Raw genomic sequence first — 23890 nt, 5'->3', positions numbered from 1 at the left:
GTGAATGACATGTGAGATATGAGATGTTTTGGCGTAAGAATGCCGAATAGTTGAAATATCTTTATACCTAGATGCCATACGCCAAAAATCCAAGTTCCCCCCTGATCAGGAGTCTTGGTAGAGTCAGTTCTACCTGATAGTGTGTGTGCTCATCAGGTGTCAGGTATACCTGATCAAGTTTGCCTGTCAGGTCTCCTGACAGGTAAACTTGAGGTACCTGTTGGCATGGTTTACACATACCTTGGAAAATATAAACTGGATTATTTTCGTCCAGTCTGGTAATCGAACCTGTTTGGCATCAGTACACGACAGAACATTAACTCTTTCTATTCTCTCTTGATCAATAAAATATATAAATTGATATGATCAATCTGGACACATCACAATAGAACAAGACTTCTAGAATGAGATTAACCCAATCATGCTCAATTTCTTTGAAACTTATGAAACATGAATCTTTCAATTTCTTTCGACCCTACAAATGGGATTATCATATTTTTATTGTTGCTCTTTTTGTTTGTCTTCCATACAATTGCTGTATTGGACAAAAATGTGATTTTGACACATTCACTAATAGAAAAATAACCCTGCTCTCTTCCTTCTCTCATGCTGAATGGGAAATAAGGAATTTTGACACATCCACCACAAATATTAACTCATCTCTCTTCCTTCTCTCATGCTGAATGGGAAATAAGGAATTTTGACACATCCACCACAAATATTAACTCAATTATTATTATTATTATTATTATTATTATTATTATTTTCATGTCATATTTGACTACACTACAGATATTAGAGACAAGCATTGGTCAAAAACATGGCTGGACAGGAAAATAGAACAAACATGTTCTTTTTTTTTTAACTCATGAGTTAAAAGTTCCTTGTGTTGGTTAAAAGTTAAGAACTCATGTGTTAAAAGTTCCTTGTGTTGGTTAAAAGTTAAAAACTCATGTGTTAAAACTTCCTTGTGTTGGTTAAAAGTTAAAAACTCATGTGTTAAAAGTTCCTTGTGTTTGTTAAAAGTTAAAAACTCATGTGTTAAAACTTCCTTGAACTCGGAGCAAAGACTTCGGCTCAATATATTAGGTACCTTCTTTTCTTAGTCCGACTATCGCCTATGTCAGTACATCACATGTGATATACTGATATAGGCGATAGTCACATGGCAAGTCCTATAGGTACGAGTATGCTGTTTTCTGTACTCATCAACTGATTAGGTACCTTCTTTTCTTAGTCCGACTATCGCCTATGTCAGTACATCACATGTGATATACTGATATAGGCGATAGTCACATGGCAAATACTATAGGTACGAGTATGCTGTTTTCTGTACTCATCAACTGTTCATTATCTCGTAGACAGATTCATCACGAGTCTCATCTACATAACAATACTCACCTCAATATCAACAATACTTCCTGGTGTCGAACCGACCAATGAGAAACGCACGACATTCCAATCCATCAAGAAAATACTGAATGGATGACCAACTGCCAATATTAAGAAAGAAAAGTAGAAGAACCGAGAAATAGAGAAAAGAGAAAGAAAATTAATAGCTCACCCCTAAAGGGGATTAAGCTAGCAATATGGATGACAGAGAAAAAAGAATGTATCAAAATGACTGAATGGAAGAAGAGAAAGAAAAGAACAGAGAAATGGAAGAAAGTGAAAGAAGAACATCAGTATGAAGGAATGAAAGAACAATCGAGAATAAAGAAGAAAAACGTTCAGAAGAGGAAGAATAAGAGAAGAAGACGAATTAGAGTAGGAAGGATATTAACTCATCTCTCTCTCTCTCTCTCTCACTCACGCTTCAATCCTGCAATGGAAAAAAATGGTAATTTGGCACATCCACTAAAAACATCATCTCATATTACTCCCTCCTCTCATTCCTCTCATTCCATTCCGCAATAGATGAGAATTTGACTGCAATAAAAAGACAAGTATAGACTGGCTACATTTTTTTACCATTATTTATTATTTTGATATTTTATTATCAACCAGTGACAAAAAGATTTCATTCCAACAGTTTCAATCTACCTATTCAAGTATTTTATTACTGTCTCGTAAAAAACCTACTCAACTTTTTCTGACACCTCTGAACATCTCAAATTTCGATCCAGATTCAAGACCAATCTTTCATTTCTGATCGATTCACTTGCGTGGCTTTTGCCTAACCGTATCGTCCCGTAGGAGCATTTGCTTTCGTAAGCCTCCTTGATCTTCAAGCGGACATTTCCTGTGACATTTGATTTGCTGATTAAATTTTGAAACCGATTCAAGACTAATCTCCAATTTCTGATCGATTCACCTTCGTAGCTTCTACCTCGTCTTCGTCTCTTTTAAGCGTTTGCTTTCGTAAGCTTCCTTAGTCCTCAAACGGATTTTGATCCTTTTGAAAAACTTTAATCTTCTGAGAACATCAAAAGTTACATCTTCTGAGAAGAAACCAGAAGGTAAAAAAAAAGCAAAAGAACTCGAGTTTGAAAGAAAGAGCGGAAAGTAGAAGAAGTTTTTGCGTTTGTTAATCGAGTGTTGAAAAATGTTTAAAAAAATTGCCAAATTTGTCCTTCCATCAATAATTGGAATTGGACTAGCATATGGCGCACATCATCAATATTTAAAAATAAACCAAACTAATGAATTTAATCAGCTTGTAAGAGAAATGACTCAAGCCATAGAAAAAGTTCAAAAAGAAACAAAAGAAAAATAAGAGGAGGAGGAGGAGGAAGAGGAGGAAGAAGAAGTGGGCTGAGCAGAACGAAGAAGAGGAAAGTTGATGATGACGAAAATTTGGAAAATCAAAAAGAAGTTGATGAAGAAAATTCAGAAAATCCAAAAAGAAGTTGATTGATGAAGAAAATTTAGAAAATCAAAAAGAAGTTGATGAAGAAAATTTAGAAAATCCAAAAAGAAGTTGATGAAAATTTAGAAAATCCAAAAAGAAGATGATGAAGAAAACTTAGAAAATCCAAAAAGAAGAAGTTGATGATGAAAAATTAGAAAATCCAAAAACGAGTTGTTGATGATGAAAATTTAGAAAATCCAAAAAGAAGATGATGAAGAAAACTTAGAAAATCCAAAAAGAAGATGATGAAGAAAACTTAGAAAATCCAAAAAGAAGAAGTTGACGAAGGAAATTTAGAAAAAAAAAAGACAGGTGCTAAAGATGTGAAAAATTATCGTTTGGAAGACTATCAAGTTCCGGACCCAACGACCCATTCTGACCAAAACGCCACCCAAGGGGCTAACAATTGATATAAAAAAATAAAAGACACATTATTACACAATATTTTGTAATCTTCTCCCTTTCTCTTTCTTCTATTACATCGAAATATTTACCTGTACCTGTACAGAATTAAGTCGGGCTCAATTGGATTACATCATTCGGAGACTCGTGAGTTAGAAAAAAAAATTCAAGGTCAAAGAAAGTAACGAACTCAGGACTCTCTGTCAGGGACGCGACTAGCCTGGTGTACCTAGGGTTAGATAACCAGAACCTGTAGTGCAACTGCTGGTCATAATGGACTTAGTATGGTCTTGATTCTGGTGTCTGGTTTTTACGGCTGGTCTTCGAATAAAATTAATTGTTGAGAATTTTAGATAGTTCCAGTTAGTGCAGTTGACTAAGGGCTCTTAGGATAATCGACTAAGGGCTCTTAGGACAGTCGACTAAGGGCTCTTAGGACAGTCGACTAAGGGCTCTTCGGACAGTCGACTAAGGGCTCTTCGGACAGTCGACTAAGGGCTCTTAGGACAGTCGACTAAGGGCTCTTAGGACAGTCGACTAAGGGCTCAAAAGACAGTTGACTAAGAGCTCTTAGGACAGTCAACTAAGGGCTCTTCGGACAGTCGACTAAGGGCTCTTCGGACAGTCGACTAAGGGCTCTTAGGACAGTCGACTAAGGGCTCAAAAGACAGTTGACTAAGAGCTCTTAGGACAGTCGACTAAGGGCTCTTCGGACAGTCGACTAAGGGCTCAAAAGACAGTTGACTAAGAGCTCTTAGGACAGTCGACTATAAGGGCTCTAAGGAGTATACCAGACTAGGGTATTGGATTCGTAACCGAAGGGTCCGCGGTTCGATTCTCAGTTGCGTATAAAAAATCTATTATGGAAAAAAAGATGATGTTCAATTAAAGCAATTTCTACCATGTAAACTAGTCGCGGGTTCCCGCCCTATTGCCTTTTAAGCGCTATTATTATTATGTTAAGGCGGTCTCTTCCTGATCCCTTGTGTGCCGCGTCCATTTTAATTTAGGACTATTGCACTGCTTTTAAGCGCTATGTCGCTCGATTCCCGCTCGGGGTGAACTTTATCCTCAACAGACAAGGTTCGTTCTCGGAACGGTTGGCTTTCTCTTGTATTGTCCTCCTTATTCTCCCTTCGATTTCAGGATGATAAGACCTTCGCTGTTACAGTTCCCTGTTCCCTCTATTAAACCTCTTCGAATCCTTTGAACAGTCTGGGATAGATGTCTACGTCTATTTCTGAAGATTTTGCCTCCAAGCATCTGGTTGATTTGAAATCAATCAATCTACGATTTCTGAAGATTGTGCTCGATCACCTAGTTGATTTGAAATCAATCAATCTGCGATCAAACCGGTAGCCAACCGGCTACACAACTTTTCTAAAAAATCGACATACCTGTGAATAATTACGCTGACACTGTGGCTATCAGATCGGTCTATGTGTCTATGAGATTAGCATTTCCAGTCTAAGAATCCGGATTCCTCCAAGACAGGTTGTAAGGGCCCGACACCAACCTAGAACTTTTTTCAATAGACAGGTAGCTGGTGTGTAGTCACGCATGCGATTCATGCATGACAGCATGACTATAAGTACCTCCATGAGTAGATACAAGGTGCAAGATGAAAATTTAAAGTTTACGAACCGACATACGAATTCGGTCAATTTGGGTTCCTAAGACTGCTTCTAGCAATCTCAGAACGACCTCGTCACACTTGGACCTTTTTATTCAAAGGGTAGTTTATAAAAAGTGGTGACACTAAAAGTTACAAGTGTTACAAGTGTAATCCCCGTTGCCCGCCTCTCACGACTCAGACAGTCGTCTCACAGACCTAGTTCAGTCATTCCGTTGTTACATCTTACATGTGTGGTGGAAAAAGCTTGAGACACAGGTCTGAGCGTGAGTGGTGAACATAATATGTAGTATTAATTAAAGTAGGTACCTGGTTACGCTTAATCTAAAGTTTCTAAACCTACATGAAAATTATTTAATAGGTCTGTTACTATACTCTAAACCTATACATATGAACATCATTTAATAAGTCTGTGATATCACAATATTATTTTTAGTACATCATGATTGCTTTTGAGATGAACTATGCCACCGTAGGACGATTGTAAAGATTCCTTTATTTGTTTTATAGTGTCTTCATGGCATATTCGTTAGTCAATAGTCACCCATTATTAGGTAGATCTGCTGATTAAGCAATCAAGTACAAAGGATTAATTGGTGTCCACTGGCTAGATTAAACAATAAACACTATTAAACCATCATGTTTCTTGCCTATTAAACCGTCATGTTTGTAAGCCTCCGCATCAGAAGTTATGTGTAATTGTAAAATATTCTTTGTGCTGTCGGAGTAAGTCGGGTGTCACAACAGCAGTATAATTATTAACTTGCCATCTTCAATATAATATGTTGCCAATTGGTCATACTCAACCCAAATACCATCCTCAGCGGTGTATTAAGATTCAAGAATCAGTCGACCGCTCCAGTTAAAATGAAATCATCAAACCTTGACTGACTCTCTCACCAGACTAACAATATAGGTACTCTACTTCTTTACTACATAGAATCTGGAATTATAATTATAAATTAAACTGACGATAAACTGTTCAGAAGAAATTCTCGTTCCGAAGGTGTTGGGAAGTGTAATGTGTTAAGGATTATGTAAGGAACCTACACCTACCTACTCGTATATCCGAGTCCGTAATGTTGTATGTAAGAACCCAAAGTATAGTATATCCGAACATAAACATGTGATGGCGTATTTAACCAGCGGTGTAGCTAGCGCCGTGAGCTTCGGAGGTTGGTGGTTCGAATATAGGTCGAGTCGTAAATTTTAGTTGTATCAATTAGGGGAACATTTGTGATAAGCATTCATGACAAACATAAATGGTATTGCTATAAAAAAAAGTGTTTATTTATTTTTCCGTAACAGTAATTTTTCCTGAATTAAAATTCCTTCCTTCTAAATCCAAATACTCCACAGGGAAGAACCTACAGTATCTGCCAATTTGATTTCAAAAAGAGGTTTCCAACTTGAGGCTCGCGAGCTCTTTTAGAGGGGCCCGGAGAGGCAGCCCCTGAGGCCCTCAAAGTAAAAGTCGACTTTTATGCGGCCCCTACACTCATGAAAGTTGGGAATCCCAATGTCCTATGTCCTCGTTTAGACTTCCCGAATAAAGGGACAGTCCTATGCCGGCAGTATGAACAAGTTATATTGATAATAAATATTATAATAAAATAAATGCAAATAATTATTTAGAAAAGAATCTTCACAAATTAAAATATAAATTTTAAAAGACAATTGAGATTCGACATTCAACTAAAGAAAGTTTGGTGAGCTTTCGGGAATACTCAGATTCCCATCGTCAGACCAAGATCGCGAGAGAGGTGTTGACTCTACGAGCGCTGGAGTTGAAGTCAACACCTCTCTCGTAGAGTCAACACCTCTCTTGCGATCTTGGTCTGACGATGGGAATCTGAGTATTCCCGAAAGCTCACCAAACTTTCTTTAGTTGAATGTCGAATCTCAATTGTCTTTTAAAATTTATAATTTAATTTGTGAAGATTCTTTTCTAAATAATTATTCCGATAATTATTTGCATTTAAGTTATATTGTATTTAAACTATTCTATTCTATGTCCTGTGATTCATCATAGGCAAACATAATCTTGTCCTAGGTGTCCAAGATGATAGGGACCATCCTAATGTGGGTACTTTACATACAGAAGTTATATTGTATTTAAACTATTCTATTCTATGTCCTGTGATTCATCATAGGCAAACATAATCTTGTCCTAGGTGTCCAAGATGATATGGACCATCCTAATGTGGGTACTTTACATACAACCTTAACACACATCATGGAATGTGGGCCGGAAACCTATGGCACACTTCTGACACTTCCCAAAATGAAAAACTGAACGGGACGCCGGGACACCCCCTGAAATTCGGGACTGTCCCGGCCAATTCGGGACGTTTGGCAAGCCTATGTCTGATGTACTCTAAGTGTCAAAGGCACTTTTCATTGCCAAAGGCGGTTGAAGGCAACATTTCGCACCCCCTTTCTTATTTTTGATTCTGGGACAATGTTCCCTTCAAGATGCAGTGGTGCTCCAACTTGGGAGACCATCTTGATTCTTGAGGGGCAACAGGCAACATGGTCTCCCATATTTAACAATACATACTCTCTCATTGCATACTCTCTTAGTGGTGCACAGTGGTTAACGCAGCGGACTTCAGATCTGATCTGGAGGCTGTTGGTTTGATCCCAAAAGGTGGTTAAGAAGTATACCGTGGGGGTTTACACTCCCTGATGAATTTCCCATATTTTCCTGTGTCCAATGAACCCTAGGGATGCCTGAACTCTGGCCTGGTTCGATTAAGATCATTAGATCAACAACATAATTATTTTACATAGGAAACAATACGAGGTGGATGTAAAATCACGAGGAACAAATGGAACAGTCTGCACGATGTAAATTAATATACGGGGTGTCCCCCGAGAGGCACAGGGGTACGAAATATGTAGGTGTTGGAACAGTAACCAATTTGGGGTCGAGTGGATTGGAACACACCACATGCTGATGCCTTCAAACAGATTCCATTTGTCAAAGGTCTAGGTTTTCCTTGCCCTTGGGATCAATTTAATTTGAAGAAAGAGGTTTTATGCATTTTGATGTAGAGGTGTCCCCCGAGAGGCACAGGGGTACGAAATATGTAGGTGTTAGAACAGTAACCAATATGGGGTCGAGTGGATTGGAACACATCGGTGTCCCCCGAGAGGCACAGGGGTACGAAATATGTAGGTGTTAGAACAGTAACCAATATGGGGTCGAGTGGATTGGAACACATCACATGCCTTCAGACAGATTCCATTTGTCAAGGGTCTAGGTTTTCCTAGCCCTTGGGATCAATTTAATTTGAAGAAAGAGGTTTTATGCATTTTGATGTAGATACGAGTATGTGGTAGAGAGAGTCAACACTAGGGCCTTTTGTATAGTACAAATTTCTGCAGCATACCAAAGATGTTGATAAAAGTAAATTAATTGTATGGTCCAAATTAGCTTTAAAAGTACCGACTTATATTACTGACTTATTAACCCATTTGCTCCCACGGGGTCGTTTACGATCCAATTTGGTTCCTACGAGGTCTTTTATAAAATGGTCCCCAGCCTGTTGAGAGGGTATATTTAGGTATATTGTTTATTATAGTATTGTAATTTTTCTGTGTCATAAGCCCTAGGTCCTTGTCTAGCCGTAAGTGTCATTTTTTCTGTGGGTATTAAACTATCTACTGATTAGCGCGATTCATGCACGATAACACAGTAACACTTTGGCAAAGAATCCCATCAGAGAACGAATGGGATTTCCAGAGACGATGAATGGGATTTTGTAGGTGTTTTAGCGTCAGTGACTGCTTTGCCCTCATGTTGCACCTTGTTTACATTGGGAATTATTTTGAAGGTAAAACCTGGTATGGGTACCAGTATTTCTTTATTCCAATTTAACTGATTAGGTTAAGCAAATTTACTCGTAAGAATTAGAACGATGACACCACACGTAGGTATAGGTTCTTCTTTTTGAGGTTTGATAGGTACGCCTGACAAGGTCCGTCTGTGAGGTCTACCTGATATACTTGATGAGCACACACACTATCAGGTAGACCTGATTAGGTGTACCTGATAGTGAGTGGCTGGCCTAACAACGGAGGTCTTATGGTCCCAGAGGGAACTGTAAAAAAGGAGGTCTTATTGTCCCGAAATCGAAGTGAGAAGAAGGACAGGATCGATTTGATACAAGCTCACTTCATAACCAAGCAAAATGACGAAATTCTGCAATCTTTCCACCGCTTTAAAAACCGATTCTGCGGTTTTCAAAGTTCAAATCGATTAACGAGTTCGAATTAATCGTTGACCTGATCTTGAATCAATATGACAATGCAGATTGTTTATGTTTTGGTTTGAAATCTCATCGGTTTCAGCGGTTTAAGCGGTTTGGTCGCTTGTTTGAAAATGTTACGGTTTGCCCTTTCGAGTGAACTTCAACCTCACCTAACCTAAACCTATTTTCTATCTACAATTAGGCTCGTTTTTTTTTTTTTTTTTTTTTTTTTTTTTTTTTAAACATATTTTGTGTGTTTCTTTGAGTTCTTTGTTTTTTTTTTTTTTTTTTTTTTTACGCTACTTTCAAGGCAATTACAAAATCAATGAAGATTTTTATTTTTTTCTCATTTTTCCTCCTTACAAATTTATATTTTAGTGTTTTTTTCTCTCAAATGTCAGTAGGTGAAAGACGTAGTCCGTACTTGTAATTATTGATGTAATTGGTGCAATTTTCGCATTGCTCGCGTTGGAATGGTAAAGTCTTTGAATTCCGAAGACAATTAATTTGTTAGAAGATTGAAAAGATTATTATGATTTGTAGGCAAGATAATAAAATATCTCAAGCAATTCTGATTCTTCTTTATGATAGAGAAGAAATGGTATAAATTGGTAGGTAGATAGGAGAATAAAAAAAAGTTTCAGAATAATTCAAAGTTCGGAAAATGAAACATAAAAAGTTAAAAAAAAGTTCCGAACTTTTCAAAACCATTTTGTGAATTTGAATCGTCTATTCCTTATAGATTCCGTATTTCCGTCGAACCCCCTACTCCCAGATTTGGATTGGAAACGAAGGTCGTATTGAGTTGGGCTTAAAAGAAATCAGGAATTAAACTCCAATAACTCCCATGAGAAAGAAGTTAGTCACCCATCATGGAGACAAATTTATGTGTATGAGACAATTAGGTCACTTGAATAAAGTGACCAAGACTTCTATGAAACTCAACTGAAGTTGAGTCTTCCATCATGATATCAACTGAAGTTACTAAATATCACACCGTTTTCGATCGATTTCATAGAGGCAATTTTAAAGATCGCAGTTCTCTCATAAAACTTATTTCCAAATTTTAATTAGTCATAGGTATCCAATTGACATAAGTAGTGTCCCAGAAACTATCTGATTTCAAAATCAAAATATCTACCTATACCTATTGAAATAGCAAAATACTTGGGTAGGTATACCTACATATCTACGAGTAACGAGTATACCTACCTAAGGTACGGTCATATTCTTAATTAGGTGAATACCTATTAGGTAATTGATACCTTCAGAAAATAATAATTTACGAAATTCTTTTAGTGTCATATTACAAAATTACTTCTCAATATCTCATAATTGAAACATCTGATGCCGAAAGTTTGGCGTAAGAAATCCTTTATGAAATAAATAATTAGAAATTTTTTATGAACCCCTGACAAAAAACTCACCTTATTACTTAACGTTATATGTTTTTTGGATACCTACTTAATTGTTGACTATCATCCGACTCAAGTTTTGCCTACTTTGAAAGTTTGTAAGCTTTCCTACCTACCTTCCTTTTCTTTCCTTTCCTGCCTGACCAATAAAAAACTTACCTCCATGATCAACAGGTACAAATCTGAGGTACGGACTGCCGGCAGATCCCCAGTCTAAATGTCGTACATTGTTACATGTACCGTCATACGAGCGGTACTGACTAGAAGTACAATCATCTGCTCTGACCAGACACACGGTCAGCAATCTGAAACAGAAGAAAACAGTTACAGTTCCCTCTATCAAACCTCTTTAAAAAGAAAATCTGATGGATTCACCAAAGATGAGTTCCACCGATTCCAGCTCGAATTAAGATTCAAGAATCAGTCGACCGCTCCAGTTAAAATGAAATCATCAAACCTTGACTGACTCTCTCACCAGACTAACAATATAGGTATTATAGGTACTCTACTTCTTTACCTTCTTACTTTACTACATAGAATCTGGAATTATAAATTAAATTAAACTGTAAGACGATAAACTGTTCAGTAGAAATTCTTGTTCCGAAGGTGTTGGGAAGTGTAATGTGTTAAGGATTATGTAAGGAACCTACCTACTCGTATAACGTATATCCAAATCCGTAATGTTGTATGTAAGAACCCAAAGTATATCCGAACATGAACATGTGATGGGCGTGATGGCGTGTTTAATTACGCTGAAAGTCGGACATCCACTGGGTTACACAACATAGGGCTATACGCTGACTATTTCAGACTTTCAGTTGGACATGAGACTTTCTGCAGAGGGTTATATCCTAAATCATCAAACCGTTGAATAAGAATAACCGTTTTGGACATGGAAGATGATGGAAAGAGTCCAGATATTGCTTCTGGGCGTTCAAGGAGTTTTATACTCCTAATTCTATTCGGAATGAGCTAGGTATCAACTATGCCCCTTATCTCAGGGCACGGAAAGAAGTTCAAAGCGTTCCGAACTTTTGGAACCATGTCATCTGGTTAGATCATCTGTAGTAGGTACCGACAGTCGAATGCATATAGGCAGGCCCAGATTTATGGATTAGATTAGTGACACGTGTCGCAGGCCACAAGTCTATGGGGTCACAGAAGGGGAAGTCACAAAAGATTTACTCAGATAACAGTGGTAAGCTGGTTTTTACAGCTGACAATCGTACTTACACCTAAATCAAATGCTTCACAGAGAATCCCTTACCCTCGAGTCATTTATCCCTTACCCTCGCCCGCTTTTTACAGCAAAGCTGTGGATTGTACAAGCCCACAAGCTGGTGAATACATTCAAGGAAAGATTTGTAAAAGGCAATAAGACTTCGGGTCCATATCACCAGAACGTACGAAAATCCATTTGTAGACAAAAAGTCAAAAAGCCCACTCTGAGGTTTAGGTGTTTGATCCATTTGGATATATCAAAGTTCCATGTGTTCTAGAGCGAATGCCCGAATTGCCCGACACCTATGTCCAGACCTGGACATTAGTTGAGGTGTTCATATCACACACTTTGGTACTTACTATGAAAAGTTGGCACATATCCCTGACTGATTAATATGGGACAGACTTCCATACTGATATCTTTATGACAGAGGTTATATCATAGACACATATCTCATTGAAAGGTCATTGGAGACAGTTATGAGAGTAAAAGGCTCTGACGTTCCTTGATCCCTGAGGGCGCCTTTCGATTTTCTTTCCTGATATTGTTTACGGACAAGAGAAATGGAAATTACCTCTTGTAAGTGCTATACTTCTTGTACGTGCTATAATAGATCTTACCATCAGCCAGAAGGACTAAAGAGGTATTCATCATGGAAAGACGCGAGTGAGAGGCGAACCTTTCAATAACGAAAGATCTAAGTCATCCGGCATGCCACCCACCTTTATCGCTGGAATATCTTTCAGCGTTCCAGCTCGCTAGTTACTTTCCTTATTTTCCTCTTTGAGGATTTGAAAAATCAGCACATGATTCTGTAGTCCGTCCAGATACCAATCATGCTGGAGGTTAGTGATACTCTGGGAGCTGGTACGCTGAAAGTCGGACATCCACTGGGTTACACAACATAGGGCTATACGCTGACTATTTCAGACTTTCAGTTGGACATGAGACTTTCTGCAGAATATGTAACGGCATGACGGCTCACACATTCACAAATTCGGAGCTCTGGTTTTTGCTGACTTTCGAGCGTGAGTCAGTGAGAAATCAAAAATATGGTACAGAAAAAAATGAGAGATCTCAAATGTCATGAAGTGATGTTTAAAAGCTCATTTGGTTCTTTTAAGCTCGGCCTGGAAATTGTGTCCTATTTTGGAATTGAGATGGATTATACGTTATCCAGATGGATATGGCAGCAAGGAGGCATTACAAAAGTAGGGTACGTTGCCAAACATGTCAAAGGTGCAACGGTAGAAAATCTTTAAAAGAGGAAGGTACATTGCACAGTGCTTCCTCCCACATTGCACAGTGATTCAACCTCTTGTAAAAAAAGGTTACAGATCGAAGCTACCTTTACTTTTTAAAAGAGAGAGTTTATAAAAATAGACCTTTACCTTAATTGCAACAATGCAAGGAATTCTCGCATTCTGATTGGTTCTTTCATTTTGGGTTGATGACTCATTGCTGCCATATCCATCTGGATAACGTATAGGTAAATTACTGGTTTGCTGGTACATTAGATGAAGCAATAGTCTGGACCAGCGGTTCTCAACGTTTTCGTTCTTTTTTCGCCGTAAAGGTGTGTACACACTTAGTCGATCGTCGACTGTGTGGCTGATGAAATCGGACTTTCTAGGACATGTCCATTGTCAAATTCTTTGAGACTACATAAAGCTTTATACTTCAGGACTATGAGCCAATAAATCTCCACTTGTAGGTGACACCACTGACTGAATAAAAGTGTTCTGTTTGAGTACTGTTTTGTAGTTACTGGAGGTATGTATTGAAGAATCTTTGACGCCTAAAGGACTTCCAGTTCCTAGGGGGAATTCCCTGAACGCATTGCCCACTCCTCTACGAAATATTTGTGAATCCTCATCTCTATGACGATAAGCAATTTAAGGTACTTTATTAGTTTGCCAGGTTTGCCTATTATCAGAAATTTCTGATGACTCGACGTATAGTAATGAAACAACTATTACCGAATAAACCCCTTTCTCGGCGAAAAGAAACTTGATTCTGCTTTTGGATTTTAAAATCATTGGCTTAAAGATAGTATCATCATTGCTTGACTGATATTTTTCCTCTTTCTTTAAGTTCACGTATTATTCAGTAAAAAAAAAAAATCATAGGTCGTTAGATAAGAAAGAACTTTCTTCAGATTAACCTTCATCAAAAACATACACAGAAAGATGTCATTTGCTAATTGATGCTACTTCTTACACAATATCAAAGTTAATATGTAATTTGGAAACTTCTTTTAACCACGTACCTACCACGTACTTATGCTTACACATATGAAGATCGAAGGACTGTTCTTCAGAGAGGGCGTATTGGCGAAAGGTAATGGGTAAACTTTGAAGATATAATTTGGCTGAACTGCGTGAAAGAAGGGGAACCAGCAACCTCCTTGGAGCCTTGAGATAAACAAAAGCCAACTTGACTACATATATAGACTTAGCAGAACCAAAAATGGTTGTTAGTATGTGGTTGTGCTTTTACTTTTATCTTCTCTAGAAGGCGATCCTTTAGTCATCCTTAAAGCTGTCGCAAAGCTTAAAGCACATGGTCGACGGCGGTCGATCGACGAGGTGAATCTACCTATTATGTTGTCGAGGCAATGTGGACGGTTTCAGTCGACATCGATCGAGACAGTCAACGGCCGTCGACCATGTGTTTTGTCATTTATCACGCCTTTGGGTGCAAACCGCAAAGGTTGATAAGGACTGTTTCAAATACTATCCATAGAAAGTTCAACCTTTACAGGTTTTACATTTTACAGCTATTAATTCACCTAAGTTTGTTAAAAAAAAAAAAAAAAAAAAAAAAATCATAGGTCGTTAGATAAGAAAGAACTTTCTTCAGATTAACCTTCATCAAAAACATACCTACACAGAAAGATGTCATTTGCTAATTGCTACTTCTTACACAATATCAAAGTTAATATGTATTTTGGAAACTTCTTTTAACCACGTACCACGTACTTATATGCTTACACATATGAAGATCGAAGGACTGTTCTTCAGAGAGGGCGTATTGGCGAAAGGTAGGTAAACTTTGAAGATATAGTTTGGCTGAACTCCGTGAAAGAAGGGGAATCAGCAACCTCCTTGGAGCCTTGAGACAAACAAAAGCCAACTTGACTACATATACATATATATTAGACTTAGCAGAACCAAAAATGGTTGTTGGTATGGTTGTGCTTTTACTTTTATCTTCTCTAGAAGGCGATCCTTTAGTCATCCTTAAAGCTGTGTCCACACATAGTTGACGGCGGTCGATCGACGAGGTGAATCTATGTTGTCGAGGCAAAGAGGACTTTTTCGGTCGACATCGATCGAGACAGTCAACAGCCGTCGACTATGTGTTTTGTCATTTATCACGCCTTTGGGGGCAAACCGCACAGGTTGATAAGGACTGTTTCAAATACTATCCATAGAAAGTTCAACCTTTACAGGTTTTACAGCTATTAATTCACCCAAGTTTGTTATTCTAATGTTGTTGTCACAGTCACCTTGATAGAGAACCGGAGTGATTCTAAATTAGTGCAGTCCCATGACCACAAGAACAGTGATGTATTAGGCGTTAATATTCTAGATTCCAAACTTAATTGCGAGACAGGCATACTTTTTTATGGCTATTAAATCGTTGTTTTGAACACATTAGTCCAAAAAATATGAGTACATATTACACTATTACAGGGATTGACGAACGCCCATTTAGTAGTTTGTCCGTTCGTAGGAACAGTACAGTAAAAATAAATAAGACAACATTTCGTGAATTTAATTCCTATTTTTCAGAAGCATCAAACGTAAACAAGCCGTCAATTATGCTAACGAGGGTTTTTTCGCATCTATCAATTATAGGTAGATAAATACCTAATTGGCAAAATTGGTGAATTTCTCAGGCGAAATTGGGTGGGTTTTGCCCCGAGGGTATTATTAATACATGGGTTTAGCCCGTTACCTACGCTAATTTGTTAATCAATCAACAACTTGGAAAATTGGTACATTTCCATTCCATTTTAAAACCAAAGTCAAATATGTTAACGTTTCCTTGGTAAATCAAAGGAAACTTCGCCCCAAAATCAGATCCAATTTTCGTCACACCCTGTCTATGCAGATGTGTGTTGATAATGAAGTTAGCCACACCAGTTCGGGGGGCCTGGCTAGAAACAAAAACAACAAAACTTGACAGTACTTAACTTCATCTGAGCCTTAACTTTGACCTAAATGGGAAAAAGCTCGGTAATTTAATTTATGGTAAACCTCCTGTTTTGCATCAGACTTTGCCAGATAACAAATAATCTACAGCAGGGGTTCCCAAACTGGGGGTGTCCTCCCTTGGGGGAGTGAAGACAAGGCAGGGGCACGACTCCTAGTTGAGTTCCCCCTGAGGGGACAAACTGAGAACTCTTAGGCCAGCCACTCACTATCAGGTAGACCCGACAGGTACACCTTATCAGGTCTACCTGATAGTGAGTGGCTGGCCTTATTTAGATACCTCTCAGGCACGATTAGTAATTTATTTGTTTGTGTGTTCCAGACAGCTGTTAAGGAAAACTTGATTTAAATATTCTTTACAAGTCATATATGTTCATCTTCAAATTCCAGCCAATCTTCACCAGCTGAACTTCTCTAATGGACTATTCAACCTTTCATTCATAACTGCATAAATTACTATGCATTCACACGTAGAACCAGAGCCACTTACTCTTTCAATGGTATGCCTAGTTAGTAAGTACATACCTACATAATGTGTAGGTAAGAAATGTAAGTAAGTATGTACTTTCAAATCTATCACACTTCAGAGTCTAGCATAGCTGGACCATCCGCATTCTAGGATTCTTAGCATTTGATTTCCTGAGGATCTTCAGTACCAAAGATTGTACCTTTCTCAATATAGATAACCAGTGAGTAGTAAGCCCGAAATGCACAATGGTTAGGCGCGGGTTCGAATCCCAATCAAGGAACGGAATTAGGTAAATGAGGAGAACATTTATTTGAGAATTTGATCACAAAAATGAAGCTTTCGTTGACGTTGCGCATGGATCCTTCTCCAAGTGAAAATTTTATCCGCGCTTTTCCACCAGTATCTAAAACACCCAAGGATAACAAGCTCAAATTGTTTAAGGGGTGTTAGCCGGCTAGGTGACGATCTGGGGCAAAACGCCGCCACCACACCATGTCGCTGGCTTTTTCAGGCCCCACTCAGGCTGAGTGAGGTTGATGTGAGGTGGAGGGTAATTTCAAACTTTAGGTCCTTAGCCTTGTGATATCCTCTACTCAAAATTGCATAACACTACTAGTGTTTAGTTCCGTGAGATTTCAAAGATTTTTCCACGTAATGTTACGTCATACGAGTAAGTTCTGCGAAAAGAAAATTGTAAACTTTATGAAACGGGGACCTGTCCAAAGTCTAGGCTAGGGCCTCTAGGGAGACTCAAATAAGGTCGGTCCTGGATTGACAAGTGGGTGTGCTTACGGGTAACATAACCTGTCTACAGTCGTTATGACTATAGTGTGACTATTCTCAGGCCTTCCTCGGCGTAGCTTAACATAGGTAACTCTAAAACCGGTCTTAAATTAACGACTGAAGTGTTATCTAAAACTTTCTCGCTTTGAGCTCATCGGTTGTCGCGGCAAATTTCAAGATCAGAGCTCATTTGTGTGAGAAAATGTGAAAAAAATCCCCCCAAAAACAGTTTTTTTAGCTCTAGGGAGACTCAAATAAGGTCGGTCCTGGATTGACAAGTGGGTGTGCTTACGGGTAACATAACCTGTCTACAGTCGTTATGACTATAGTGTGACTATTCTCTTGATGAAAAATTGAAAACTTTAAAGTTAAATATCTCAGTTTGATGATTTTCATTTATTGCCCTTTTTGCACCCAGCTCCTCAATTGACGTTAGAGGGAAGAGGCGACTTTTAGCCTTAGGCTATGCAATAGTTCTAGTCGTCGCTTCCCTCTATTTTAGCTTCTCTCTACCAGTTCGACGTTCTATGGGCTATGCCCTCAGCGCTATTCTGTTTTTAGTCTAGCACAACAAGCTATGCTCTCCACTCCACTCTGTTTTTAGCCCAATCTAGACACCCTATACCCAGTGTAGAGACAAACTGTGGCAAAAGTTACGAGACATCCGAATATATTCGGAACTTGAATAGAGATGAGAACATAATTTATTGTGTTAAGCATACTGTCTTGATGCTTGGCACAAAAATCTTTACTGGGTAAACTTATACAGTTTATGTTTAGCTCCGTACAGGTACACAAAAATTCCAGCATAACTCCATACACAAAAAGCCCACTTTTGGGCTTAGGTGTAGGGATAAACAGCCCTAAAAGAAGGGTGAAGCTTATACGGATATACACAGTCCATGACCTTGACTTGGAAGCAAACTACCAATCTCTGGGACCGAGGTCTACGTCTACCGCGCTCAACACTACACTACTGAAGTAGAAGTAGTAAAAATATCTTTGATTTTCAATTTTCACCACTTGTATCCTATTAGGTAGATAGATAGGTACCTACTTTACCTACCAAATAAATTGATCTTGTGTTTTCAATTGATTTTATCAGCCCGGCCGGGAATCTAACTTGGATCTCTTGAGTACTAGACGAGTACGACGACCACTAGAGCACTGAAAGATTAATGTTTCAGTATTCGTCGCACCCACTGTATTCCTCTCAGCCAAGACACAACCTATCCATACATCTCTGTCCAATATTAGCTCATACTCTCTCTTTCCTCTGACAGGCATTGGTCTTGAAAAATTATTTATGAGAAGATAAAGATCCGATTCTTGTTCCTCTTCTAGAAAAAAAATCGCTTATCTTTAAGATCGTTCTTTGCAATTTTTCGAATTAATTTGAGATTTTATTAAGTAATTAAAAAGATTATCTAGGTAAAATTCTTTCTCCGAGAATCACAAATTTAGGCCGCTTAGATTTGAAAAAAAGATTCGATTTAGATTTTTACAGGTACCTATTATCGTCTTGAAATTAAAATAGAGGAGAGAGAAAGACAGAATAGGAGAAAACCAGTCGTTAGTCGTTCCAAAAACGAATTCTATGTTTCTGATAAAGTTCGCCCCTGGTGGGGATCGAACTAGCGACCTAGCGCTTGGAAGGCAGGCGCGCTATACCCCAAAAAACTCCACTCATATTTCTTTCAATTGAATTGAGGACATTCGCCCAGAGATGGCTCGGGCACGCATCCTAACCCCAGCCCTGGACCAAGATGTCATTAGAGCCCCCATTGTTATTGAAGAAAAAACCTCGAAGCGAATATGGTTTAGAATTGGACATGATTACATTGTCAATCTTCGTGTTAAATGGAATAAATATTTATTTAATTCGTAATGCGTGTATGTGTGCTTAGAAAGTACCCAGGAAGTCGGAACCAGCGTTAAGCCGAAGGAATTAGGTAGACGCGAGGTCTACGAAAGTAAATCTGGTTGACTATAATGTCAAGATTAATTTTAAGGTTCGGCCACACGAGGTGACATATGGCCGGGGCAAAATCTGAGGGGCCAAGATCCTAGAGTAAACTCGTTTTAACTCTTGGCTCGGCGTAAATCTTACATTAAGCAACCTGATTGACTGGTTTACACTCGGTTTGCCTAAAAAGTTCCAAAGGGGCTTGTCAGCAGCGGCTTATACAACTTTTTCGGGGGTCGATTCTCCAAATTTTCGGAGTCCGCCCCATAGTAAAGGAGGAATAATGAGACTAGAGGATGGGCCTCGGCCCCCTTGAAAATACGGCCTTGTCTATTATTCTAAGTGAGTTCTACGTACCATTCACTTAAAGTCTAAACACTGTAAGTGTGTAGCTACCTTACTTCTGTGTTCATCACTTCACCATTCTTCTGATCTTCTAGTAAGCGATGAACATTGAATAGAATTACCTTATGAACACTCACTTTAATGTGTTTAATTTTAAATGCGTGAGTTTTAGACAGGTAGTTAATTTGTCGTATTGAGGACATCATCCTGTTGTACCTACACGCAATGTGTTAGATAAGTCTTTAAGTATCTCGGGAGTCAATTTTCTCGAATCCATTATGAATTGGTAATTAGTTTTTTAACATAAACCATTTTTATTTATTTATGAACATAAGAAGATGATTGAATATTCAAAAATTCAATTTGTGGGCATATTTTTTTCCTCTTCTCTAATTTTTATTTGTAATCTGGTTAAAACACCCATATAGGTTCTACCAAATAGTAGTAGAACCTGTGTTTGGGTGTTTTTTTATATATATTATTGAAATAGTTATAATAATTTCAAAAATTCAGTGGGTACTTTTCTTCATTTTTTATACTTATAGGGTATGCAGATCTGATGTGTTTTGAATATATTTTCTTCCAATTAGTTTGATGTAAACGTTGAATTTTATTTTATATAACATACCTAATATTTACTTTTAAAGAACACTATCCATGTAATGAGTTATTGTTATTATGAGTTTGTATTATTTATTTTGTTAATGTTTTGAATTGATTGGTAATGTAATCAGTTATCACGTTATCAGAGAGATAAGTTGTATCGGTGGTACAGAGAATGAAGAATCATAATATGTAGGTAGTACAACATACTGTCTATTATTGGTGGTACAAAGTAAGAAGTAGTATTAAGAGATGATGTAAATCTCGTTTTGTCTCTTATTGTCCATCTCATGAGGGACATACTACGGGGTGGGTATGCTACGACACAGACAACACGAGTCTAATTTAGCGGTTATTTAATTAATTATCTTCTTCTTTTTTTCGCCTTTTCCCGTGTACAAACGGGCTCGGCGTTTTTCGTCAGCCTCTCAATCAGCCCTAACTAGGGTAAACGGCTAAAACGGCTGTAAAACAATCATCTTCTTCTTCTTCTTTTTTTATCGAAGATCATAATGAGCATGCTACCTCATTCAGTAGTCATGCGTTTCCCTATCAGGAAATCGCGGGTTCGAATCTTAGCAAGTATTGGGGAGCACTCAGCCTCAGTGCATGAAGCTGAGTGCACCCCATTCTAATCTTTGAGAACCTTGCAGAGTTTCTGCGCCGATTAGAACTTGACACCCTCAACTGACCTTTCCCTATGGACAACTAACTGTCTCGGTAGACCAATCGACAAACAATAAAATAATAATAAAAAAAGTGATATAAAAACCAACCTAAAGTGGACAGACAATCTCTTGTGTTGGTTTACCCTTGCTCCCAATAATTTGATCTTCCTACGAAATGATAAAACAAGCTGGGCCCGTCCCTCCGGGAATTTTTTAGCCCGTAGTGATTAGAGAAAATCAGTACCTATGTACCTACCTAATTTGTTTAATATTCAGTTTATTATTATTCTTGATTTGATTTTTTGATTTTACTTTCATGTAATGATTTAAAATCAAGACTAGAGCCCGTTCTCCCTTTATTCCCAATATAATGTTTAAGTCACCCATCCATTTATTGGCCTTCCTCGGCGTAGCTTAACATAGGTAACTCTAAAACCGGTCTTAAATTAACGACTGAAGTGTTATCTAAAACTTTCTCGCTTTGAGCTCATCGGTTGTCGCGGCAAATTTCAAGATCAGAGCTCATTTGTGTGAGAAAATGTGAAAAAAATCCCCCCAAAAACAGTTTTTTTAGTTTTTTGGCTTTATGGTTTTTAGGACAAAATTTGCACCACCATTTTCGTGATCCTGGTAAAAAGACCTTTAATTTGATATATAGGTCAACCAGGTTTGGATAAGTCCTTCTATGTCTATGGGGACAGACAGAGTGACGACACCGAAGCGAATAGTCCGTCCCTCATACCTTTTCATTACTTTTGTAATAATAAAGGAAGGACGGACAAAAAAATCGAACCTTTAACTTCCAAAGAGTTCGCTATTTAACGCCAAATCTTTGAAAAAACTCAAAGTTAATTTGATATATAGGTCGACCAGGTTTGGATAAGTCCTTCTATGGGGACAGACAGAGTGACGACACCGAAGCGAATACAATAGTCCATCCCTTATACCTTTTCATTACTGTTGTAATAATAAAGGAAGGTCGGATAAAAAATCGAACCTTTAACTTCCAAAGAGTTCGCTATTTAACGCCAAATCTTTGAAAAAACTCAAAAAGAGTTCGCAATGCTCAGGCGTTTAGATTTCAGCCAAAGTCGCCTGAACTTGGCACAGAGATTCGATAAATGATGTAGATTAAAAGCATCCTTGGGCCCTGTTTCCAGAAGGTACCGTTCGACCGTTATTCCGGACCAAAGTTCCGCTCTTTAGGGTTATACAGGGAAAAAGCTCAAAAGGAACTAGCGCTTCTCTCACCTTTATTGAGAGTAGGTAAGGTGGGTATACCTAAAAAACTGATTACAAAAAATGCAGAGATTCGATAAATGATGTAGATTAAAAGCATCCTTGGGCCCTGTTTCCAGAAGGTACCGTTCGACCGTTATTCCGGACCAAAGTTTCCCTATTTAGGGTTATACAGGGAAAAAGCTCAAAAGGAACCAGCGCTTCTCTCACCTTTATTGAGGGTAGGTAACGTGAAATCTAAAACTCCACTTACCTTTACGCATGCCGAATATTCTAAACTGTAGATTCGAAATTCTAAATTGGCGAAACACGTTAGCGGGAAAAACTACAACTATGTTTGAAAGCTTGTTCTTTTTGTCGAAGGAATTATACAGGGTACTGTGGAAGAACAATGGTACGGAAGAGGGGAAAGCTTCACTTGTGTCCTGAAAGAAATCAGGGCACCAAGCATTGAAAGCAAAAGGTAGAATTGCAGAATTGGTCAATAAAATTTAATAAATAACTTTTAAACTTTAGGTGTGTCAGCCTAGTTACATTGGTTGGTAGCGCGTCTGCCTTGTAAGCGCTGGGCCGATTCGATTCCCACCTGGGGCGGATTTTATCCTGAACGGATAATGTTCGTTCTCGGAACGACTGGCTTTCCTATCTTCCTTCTCTATTCGCTTTCGGGACGATAAGACCTTAGCAGTTACAGTTCCCTCTATAAAACGTCTTAAAAATAGTTATACCTTAAGGTAGAAACACACTACCATCACGTCACGTCACGTCACATGAAATCATGGGGAGTCAGAGAGATATACTTCAAAGTTTTCCCATAATATTATGGAAAAACTTTGAATTTTTTTAAATTTACCCAATTTAACAATCCCTTTTCCTTCGTGGGGCAAACTACATCTGTGACTCCCCATGACTTCACGTGACGTGATGGTAGTGTGTTTCTACCTTAAGTTGAGGATGGAATAGACTGGATGAGGACTAGTGAAGAAGATCTTGACTCACAACTGATGTTTGGAACGAACATTTTGAGCTACAAAATCGGTCAGGGTTGCAGTCATAAACTTGTAGCCTGGAAAAGTCGGAAAAATCATCAGTGGTCAAAATGGGGAAAATTATAAAAACAAATTTTAAGAATTTTTTTATTGATGAAGGTGTATTTTTATTTATTTTTGATTTTAAACTTTCCAAGTTCTGTTTTTAAAATTTAGAAGAATGTAACAGAGGGCATTGCAAAAAGTACTTATGATCGCTATATGTACAGGCATTAAGTATTTTTACTAAACAAATTTGCACCAACGAAAACCAACCTCACGGAAAATACCGTCAACTAAGATAATTTAGTCCCTTTAAAGCAGTGGGCTTGAGGTGTCATAAATATAATTTAATTTAAAACCGCATTGTATTTCTTCATATTGACATTACTCATATCACAAAGATGATTTAATCTCAAATAAAGCATTCATACCTACTCCTAACAACTAATAGTTCGATTTTTTTTTTTTCAAGATGAGTGTTTCACCGCCGTTTTTATTTCGTAGCAATGAAACAACTGCTACATTGGACGCATGTGGTCTTCGACCTATGGGTTCTCCAGAGGCTTACTCGGGGCCTAAAATTTAATGAGTTATCTAAAAGCTGTCGAGGATGTTTACGAAATTTCTCGGAACATCGGAAAACCAAACTCAGACCAGCCACACACTATCAGGTAGACCTGATCAGGTCCACCTAATAGTGAGTGACTGGCCTCAAATTGTGGCCCCGACCGTGAAAGCCTTTGCTCTGTAACAGTGGCTACCAGTCAATGACGTCATAGATATGTAT

The 23890-nt window shown here is 38.2% G+C and overlaps 1 protein-coding gene across 1 annotated transcript in view; it reads right to left on the bottom strand.

Annotated features, from left to right (window-relative positions):
- LOC103509866 overlaps positions 1 to 12430 on the bottom strand; it is a 64733-nt gene extending 52303 nt beyond the window's left edge. Inside the window, exons 1-2 of the mRNA XM_008474499.3 lie at positions 12354 to 12430; positions 10717 to 10862 (exon numbers count right to left, since the gene is read on the bottom strand). Of these exons, the coding sequence (XP_008472721.1) occupies positions 10717 to 10862; positions 12354 to 12430 (223 nt within the window). The remainder of the gene's footprint in view (positions 1 to 10716; positions 10863 to 12353) is intronic.
- Between the last annotated feature and the right edge of the window lie 11460 nt (positions 12431 to 23890).

The sequence above is a fragment of the Diaphorina citri genome, unplaced genomic scaffold (genome assembly GCF_000475195.1).
Source record: "Diaphorina citri unplaced genomic scaffold, Diaci psyllid genome assembly version 1.1 scaffold537, whole genome shotgun sequence".
NCBI classification, from domain to species: Eukaryota; Metazoa; Arthropoda; class Insecta; order Hemiptera; family Psyllidae; genus Diaphorina; species Diaphorina citri.
Note: the sequence above shows the minus strand (reverse complement) of the source record. Positions and strands in the feature narration are given on the sequence as shown.